General features: G+C 58.8%; 1 protein-coding gene across 9 annotated transcripts in view; it reads right to left on the bottom strand.

Annotated features, from left to right (window-relative positions):
• Window positions 1-206: 206 nt before the first annotated feature.
• SLC16A5 (solute carrier family 16 member 5) overlaps window positions 207-8,085 on the bottom strand; it is a 12,632-nt gene continuing 4,753 nt past the window's right edge. For all 9 annotated transcript variants that reach the window (XM_037808810.1, XM_037808808.1, XM_037808812.1 and 6 more), the window contains 3 exons: window positions 5,471-5,614; window positions 2,190-2,999; window positions 207-972 (listed from right to left, as the gene is read on the bottom strand). In XM_037808810.1, the coding sequence (XP_037664738.1) occupies window positions 722-972; window positions 2,190-2,999; window positions 5,471-5,614 (1,205 nt within the window). In that variant the 3' untranslated portion in view covers window positions 207-721. The remainder of the gene's footprint in view (window positions 973-2,189; window positions 3,000-5,470; window positions 5,615-8,085) is intronic.

The raw sequence follows: 8,085 nt of genomic DNA, 5'->3' as shown, positions 1-8,085 counted from the left end.
GGTTCCAGATCCTGGCTAGCATCTTCCTCTCCCCTGGATTGCTGAAGGCCTGGCTTCCTCCCACACCAGCCCTGATGCTCCAGGCTGTAGGGTGGGGGCATAGGAGGGAGGGAGACCCTGCTGACTGGAGGAGGACCCCCGTGGCTTCACCAATTCTAGGACCACCCAGGGGCTCCCCTCCAGTTCTCAGCACAGATGCCAGGACGGGGACTCCATGCAGTGTTTACTCTGTCCAAACCCTGGGTCCAGGTCAGCTCCTCAGCCCGGCCCTCCACCCCCACAGGCCACAGCATGTTCTCTCACTGGCCCCTTCTTCCAGGTGTCCAGTCAGTGGGAGGCAACCTGTGGTGGGGGCAGCCAGTGCCAGCCGTGGCTGCCCAAGGGCAGGGGCTGGGTCACTTGGGAAGGGTGGGTGGGATGAGTTCTTTGGAAGTGTCTGGAAGACAAAGTGAGATCACCCTGGAGGCATCCAGGCATTGAGTTGTAGGGGCAGCTGGCTGAGCAGAGTTGGCTGTGACAGACCCAAGCAAGGCTCGGGCCCCCCTTCCCAGGCCCCAGGTTGGTGGAACCCAAGGGAAAAAGAAGAAGCCACTGCTGGATTCTGCTGGTTGGAAAGAACTCCACGTCTCCGGAGGCCAGCCTCCAAGGCCGCAGCCCCTGGTGATGCAACTGGAAGTGCCGTTCCTGGTCTCAGATAGTGGTTACTGACCGACTTCAGGGCTCAGACGCTGGTCACATACATGATCTCGGGGCACAGCCGCTTGCTGGGACCGTCTGTGCCCTCTGGGGAAAGGTCCCGCTCTGGGGCCGCCTCGGTGATGGCTGCTTCTGCCGCGGCCCTCCTGGCCTGCCTCTCCTTCTTCCGCAGGGCACAGAAGCTGCCACCCATGTAGAGGGCGGCTGAGATGAGGAAGAAGCTTGACATGTAGAAAACGTAGGTGAAGTTGTTGTTGGAGGCATCCAGCAGGAACCCTGGGGGGCAGAGAGCAGGTCAGGCCACTGCCCGGGGCCAGGCCTCCCCCGCTACACTGTGCACACCATGAGAGCAGGGACTTTGTTTTTGTCTCTCTGGGTCTCCAATGCCAGGAATCATGGCTGGCTCCTAGCAGGTACTCGATAGAGATATTTGTTGAAAGAAAGGAGGGGAGGAAACACTATACCTACTTTGGCCTGAGCAAGAAAAGTTCTCAAAAAATCTTTGGCCAGAGGGCAACTTAAGGGCAGACTACCCTCCCGTTGGTGGAGGAAGCCAAGAAGACCGGACTGGTGGAGACGGGGATGTTTGTACAGCCACCTCCTAGGTTCCACCCGGACCTCCTCCCGGGTAGTTTGCTTGGAGAACTCAGGGGGAAGGTCCCCACGCTGGGCTGGAGTCAACCTTCCATCTTATCGTAATAACCACCCCCACGTGCTGTCTGTTGACTGCTCCCCAGCACCGAGCAGTCACAACACAAACCTTCTCTCATTTACTCTGAATGTCAGTGTTGAGCTCTCAGCTGTCCCCTCCCCACTCAGGTCCTCTCGTGCGGATCCCTATTGCCATGTTCTGTACAAATCACTTTTGTAATTACAGACATGATCTCTAATTCCTGACTCCTCTATTGGAAGGGAAGCTGGAGAGGGGCGGGACCAGGTCTTGGTAATAAGCCACGCCCACCCAGTGACTGGCACAGGTGAATACCTGGTTGGTGGTGGGCGTTCTTTTCTACATTCTGCAGGCCATCTGGTGGCTCAGATAAGGAAAATAACTTGCCTGGGTCCCCACAAGTAAGAAGTAGGAGAATCTATGTGAATATGTGAATATAACTTTCTAATATTAGGGTGTCAATCAGAACAAACACCTGCACAGTGTCGCTTACTACATGCCGGGGTCTCTGCTGAGCTCTTTGTAACTGTAACAAACCTTTGAGGTTAAGACTATTATTATTAAGATAATAATAATCTTGGTTCCAGATAAGGAAACCAAGGGCTGTAGAGAAAATCAAAGGACTCAGGTGGGTGTGAAACACAAACCCCAAACTCCAGCTGGAGGACAGCCCAAAGTGTGGTCCTTGGGGTGCCTCGAAAGATGAACCCCAAGCTCCTACCCCTGCAGATGCCAGAGGGGGCCCCAATCTGTCCAGACCGTGCCCCTCCCCATCCCTTGCCCCTCCCCCCCCCACAGGCTGCCCTCCTTCCTTGGGCCTCACCAGCCATCGGCGGGGAGATGAGGATGGAAATGCTCTCCAGGACGGTGAGGAGGCCCAGGGCTCTGGAGAACTGGTCCATAGGGACAGTGTCCATGACGACCTGAAAGATGAGGGCGCCAATGCCACTCATGGACACGCTGTACACCAGGCAATAGCCCACCAGCAGCCGGAAGTCGGCCGATGCCGTGCACACCAGGTTGGTGAGCCCATTGAGCAGGACCGCCAGGCTGAACAGGTACTTGCGGTGGCCGGTGAAGTCCTGCCGGCCCGCCACCAGGCCGGCCAGGGGCCTCAGGAAGATGTTGCTGAAGCCAATGATGGACATGAGCAGGGCGGCCCGGTGCTCCTCCACCCCGTGCTGCATGGCGTACGGCACCAGGAAGATGTGGGGAAGCGGGAAGCCCAAGATCATCCACACCATACCCAGCGTCACCACGCGGTAGCTGGCATTGTGCCGCAGGATGTCGAAGGCCAGGTGGCTCTGGATACTCCGGCCACACGCTGCCAGGCAGCCAGGCGCAGGCGTCTTGGAAGGTGGAGGGGGCCCTTCTCTGGTCTCAGGGGCCACGGTGGTGGCCACGGGCCTCAGCACGGCCCCGCAGACACAGCAGTGGAGAAAGACGCCACCGAAGATGAGGAAGGTGCCCCTCCAGCCCAGTTCCTCCAGGAGGTAGCGGGAGAGCAGGGGCCAGAGCATGATGCCCAAGGAGACGCCCACTGAGGCCAGCGCATTGGCCAGTGCCTGCCGGCGGGTGAAGTAATAGCCCAGCATGGTGATGCTTGATAGGAAGCTGAAGCACATGCCCAGGCCTGCGGTGGGAGAGGGGAGACCAGCTCACAGGGGCTCCAGGATCTTCCACCCGCACCTCCCACTACCGCCCTCCTGCAGTGCAAGCCCGGCCCCCCATCCAAGTCACCGGGTAGGCTGCTTCGCCATTGCCCTCTAAGCATCCTGCCCCCAGCTCCACCCCTCCATGAAAGGACCTGAGTGGGGAGGGGGCAGCTGAGAGCTCCACACTGCATTCAGAGTAAAAGAGAAAAGGCTTGCGAAGCCCTTGGTGCTGGGGAGCAGTTAACAGACAGCACGTGGTGGCGGTCCAGTGGGGGAACCTTCCCCCTGAGTTCTCCAAGCCAACTACCCAAGAGGAGGTCCGGGTGGAACCTGGGAGGTGGCTTGTTTACCTCTGCACAGCACAACCTTTTTTAAAAACCCAAATCAGGTTAAATCCCTCCTCTGCTTAGAGCCTTCCAGTTGCACTTAGAAAAAGTCAGAAATATTTACTAGGGCCTGGAGGACCCCGCACAGTCTGGCTCCCATTGACCTTGGATCCCGTCTCGGCCGCTCTCCCCGGCCTCACCTCCATCAGGCCACAGCAGACTTCCTTCTCCTTCTCTGGACGCCAAGCTGCCCCTACCTCAGAACTCCTGTAGCTGCCCTTTCCACGGCCCGGAACATGCTTCCCCCGGACCTTCCACTCTGATGCCACCCCCCCCAGGGGGGCCTTCCCCGGCTCTGACCCTCGTGAAACCCAGCTCCCCACCGACTCCATGCCAGCGCCCACACAGCTGAACGTGGCTGGAGCAAAAGCTCACAACCACGCCGCCGCCACCAGCCTTGAGCAGGCCTTGGGGCTGCCCCGGGATCCTCTGGGGGGTTCCCGTGTCCACCTGCTCTCCCACCTTCTCAGATGACCACCCCAGGCCTTCTTCTTCCTCTGTACACCCCAACACCTCCTCCCAGCCTTGCTCTCTGCTGGCTGCCTGTGAGAGAGGGCCCATGCACATTCCCAGGCCGAGATCCAGCCTACTCAAAGGCACCCTCCGGCAGCTCCCCTCTCTCCTGCACCATTTTCTCCTTGTACCACATCAGTCTCCTTCACTGTTATTTCTCCCATTAAAAAACAAACAACCAACCAACCTCTCTTGACCCCACCACTCCTTCTGGGCACTAGCTCATTTCTCTGCTCCCCTTCCAGCAAAATTCCTTAAAAGTACTACCTAGATCTGCTGTGCCCAACGTTCTCTTTTGAACCTAGTCCAATAGGACTTTCACTCTCACTTCTGCACTAAATTGTTCTCATCAGGTTCTCGGCCTCCACATGCTGAATCCACAGGTCAAGGTAGGTCACATGAGAGCTGCACGCGGTCAGTTGCTCCCTCCACCTGGCACCATCTTCGCCCACTCCCTTGAGACCACACTCGCCCGATTCTCCTCCTGCTCCTCTGGCCACTTCTTCCCAGCCGGCACACCAAACGCTGCAGCGCTGGGGGCTCGGGGCTCAGCCTCCCTCAGCAGTGGCAAAGCGGTCCCTCATCTTGGGACTTTCAGTGCCAACCTCCTCCTGACTCGGAACGGCTCACTCCAGCTCAGAACCTCTCCTTCAACCCCAGAACGGGAACATCCGGACCTGAGCTTCCTACTTTCCTCCAAAACCTGTTCAGTCTCTAGTTTTCCCAGCGTGGTGAATGGCAACTGCATCCTCCCAGCGGCTCGGGGAACTCAGTGCCACCATTCGTGACTCTTGGAAACCTTGGATCTTCCTTGACCTGTCTTCTGTGCACCTCACATGCAATCCGGAACTGACCACTTCTCCTTACTCCATCGCCACCACCCTGGTCTAAGCCACGGCCACCCTTGCCCCTCACCGGCTTCTTCCCTAGCAGTAGGTCTCAACGCAGCAGCCAGAGTGAGCCTTTAAAAATACCAGAGACCACCACTGGCCCCTCTCCCCACACCCCTCAACTGCCTTCCTATCCCACTACAAAACCTTTTACCAAGTGAACTCCCCAGCTGGCCTCCACTCCACCTGTCTGACCCACCTTACCGGTCTCCACCTACTGGCCACCTCACTATCCCTCGAAACTTAAAGCAAGACCCTTCCTGTGAGCCTTTGCGCTTGCTGTTCCCTCTGCCTGGAACACTCTTCCCCAGAAGCCTCAGGGCTGACTCGCTCACCTCCTGAGGTCTCTGCTCCAACACTGCCTTCTCGGCAAGGCCTTCCCTGACTACCCTACCGAAAATAGCAACCTCCCCCCAGACCTGCTTCACTTCCTCCATCGGGTCTTCTAGACATGCCTCACCCTACCCCGAGCCAGGACGCTCTCACATCTGCTTTCTGTCTTCCGCATGGCACTTGCCACCATCAGCAATTGTCCTACTTACAAACTTGCTCATTGTCCATCTTCCTCACCAAGCTGTAAGCTCCAGATGATTAGATGGGCCCACCCCTGGCACTTCTTGGTTAAGTGCCCAGTAATTCTTGACCCAGAGTGACAGTCACCTGTGATTAATCCCGCCGTGACGTAGAGCTGGCTGAGGGTGCGGGAGAAGGAGCCGGTCACCATGCCCAGGCTGGCCAGCAGGCCCCCCAGCATCACCGTTGCCCGGCAGCCGAAGCGTCCCACCAGGATGCTGCACAGGGGCCCTGTGGAGACGGCAGGGGGAGGCAGGGGTGAGGAGCCAGCAGGGAGGGCTGGACGAGGAGGTCTGGAGGGGACCGGCAGGGACTTTCAGCAGGAAATAGCCAGCGGCTCAGAGCGCATGGGCCCTGCAGCCTGCAGGCCTGGGTTCTCCTTCCCGCCCTGCCACGGACCAACCATGTGGCTCAAGCAAGGCCCAATACCTCTCCGTGCCTCAGTTTCCTTCCCTAGAGAGTGAGGGTCAGACTGGGGGATAGCTAAACAGTTGGGATGTGAGGTGCTGCGATGGTCAGTGTGACATGGCCAGGGGGGCAGACCAAGGCCTCGCCACACCCACTTGAGACCAACTCCATCGGGTAAACCGAGGTTGGTTCACCCTGGGTGTGGAGACCTCTCTCCCCCATCAAGGTCTGTCTTGGAGAGGGTCCCAGGGCTGCTCTCCCCCTCCCCTATTCCCAGGAAAGCTGGCAGTGCAAATGCACTCCCACCTCAGAGCACAACCCTCCCACCACCCTCAACCTGTCTGGGTGGGGGCCTTTGCCCCTGGGGCCCTGGGCCTCTCTGAGCCTCCTTGCACTGTCCTCTGGAGGGCTCTGGAGAAAACTGGGTGTGGGACTCTCTCTGCTCCCCCATCACCTCCAGTCACCACCAAAGTCTTACACCCAGACTCTAGTGGGAGAGCGGCCTGTTTCCCTCACCCACCCCCAGCCCAGACCCAGATGCGTAGAAATGAGCCAGTCCAGGCTGGCTGCTCCTTGACATCTGCAAGTTCCATTCACTGAACCCTGTCCCAAGCCACAGCTCCCAGAGTACAGTCACAGGGACAGGAAAGTGTGGGCATGCATGTGTGTGTGTGTGTGTGTTTGGGGGAGAGAGGGGATGTGTGCGTGTGAGCCAGTGTGGCTATCTGAGTGGCACAGGAAGTGAGCAGTCCATCCCCAGAGGTAATCAAGCAGAGGCTGGTGACTAGCTGTCTCTGCAGCCAGCCGTAGAGAGGCTTTGGAGCACACATAACCACTGACCCCCACACCTTCCCCATCCCTGATAATCTGGCCTGATGTAGGAAAGGTGACACTGGGGAAAGACCTGAGTCAGCATGAGCCAGCGAGATAGCTGAGGAGCCGGGGTGTGGTGCTGGGAGGCATGGCGTCTCCTCCCCTGGGCACAGCTTCCTCCGTGAACCCAACCTGCCACCTGGGGCAGTCCCTGTACTTTGTGCTTGCTTGCCTTCCTCACCTCTAAGGTGTGGGTGGTGGGTGGGGGAGTTAGGATCGATGATACTTTCAAGCTTAAAATTCCTACAATCCTCTGAATGAGAAGGGACCACAAGCATATATGTATGTGAGGGAGAGAGACAGACAGACAGACAAGAGACCGAGGCCCACGGAGAGGTTGGTGTGCCTGCCAAGGGATGGCAAGTCTAAGCTGGCTGGGGAATGGGACTGCCCACAGGGTGCCCAGTTCCCAGCCCGTGGCCCAGGCCCCTCTCTGCTGGCTTCAAGAAAAGGTCTGAGGTTCCCACTCCCCACCTGGACCCTGAAGCTGGAAGGCCCTGCCCTTTCGGGCCAGGTGTGACCCTCTGCCTCCCCCTGACTCATGCCCTGCGCAGGTGGCAGATTCAGGGGTCACCCAGAGAGGGTGGCAATCTACCCCCTTCCGACCTCCCTCCCGATTCCAGGCAAGACCTCAAATAACCAGCAGGCGGCCGGTGCCAGGCTGGGGGAGTGGTGGGTGGTAGCCAGGGAGAAGGGGCCAGCTGAGGCACGCAAACCTGTGCAAGTGAGAGCCCAGCAGAGCCCATCGGGTCCTTCTCTGTCCAGGACCCCTGAAGGTCACTGTCTGTGGGGTCTCTTAGCCAGGGGTGGGTAGAGAACCCTCCAGAGGCAGCTCCTTGCCCTTTCCCCATTGCTGTGGCCATCACAACCAGGAATGAAATGGGGGGCCAGAGGCCCTTGGGAAGAGAGATCGAGGAGAAGGGGGAAGTGGGGACTGCCCTTCCTCCATTCCAGAGTCCTTGGGGCCTCCCCTCTGCTGGGAGCCCCAGGGAGAGGAGGGCCCCTTGCTTGTTCTCCATTGATCCTCTAGTCCCCTTTCCCAGCTTGAAGCCTCCTGATAAGGGTCTCCAAAATTATAATAATTTATAGCCTGTGCATTTCCATAGCGCTCAGTGCTTCCCCACAATCCCATAATACTCAGACACATGACCCCCCCGGACAGTAGTCAAGCCTCTGTCCGCTGGCCCCGACCCCTGCTCCTTCCTCACCCGGCACAGGGCAGGGCACCCTGGAACACATACAGTGGCCACCAGGGGACTCCAGGATAGTGCCTGGCTTTGCATCCTGGGCACCTCCCTGCTCTCCCCGCTCCCCTCCCCGGACCAGCCTCATGGGGACACAGCCCAGTCCAGCTGGATCCCAGCCAGGGGCCCGGCCCTGTGGAAACCAGGTGCAATCTTAGGACTTCCGCGAGACAGGGA

Source organism: Choloepus didactylus, chromosome 18 (genome assembly GCF_015220235.1).
Source record: "Choloepus didactylus isolate mChoDid1 chromosome 18, mChoDid1.pri, whole genome shotgun sequence".
NCBI classification, from domain to species: Eukaryota; Metazoa; Chordata; class Mammalia; order Pilosa; family Megalonychidae; genus Choloepus; species Choloepus didactylus.
Note: the sequence above shows the minus strand (reverse complement) of the source record. Positions and strands in the feature narration are given on the sequence as shown.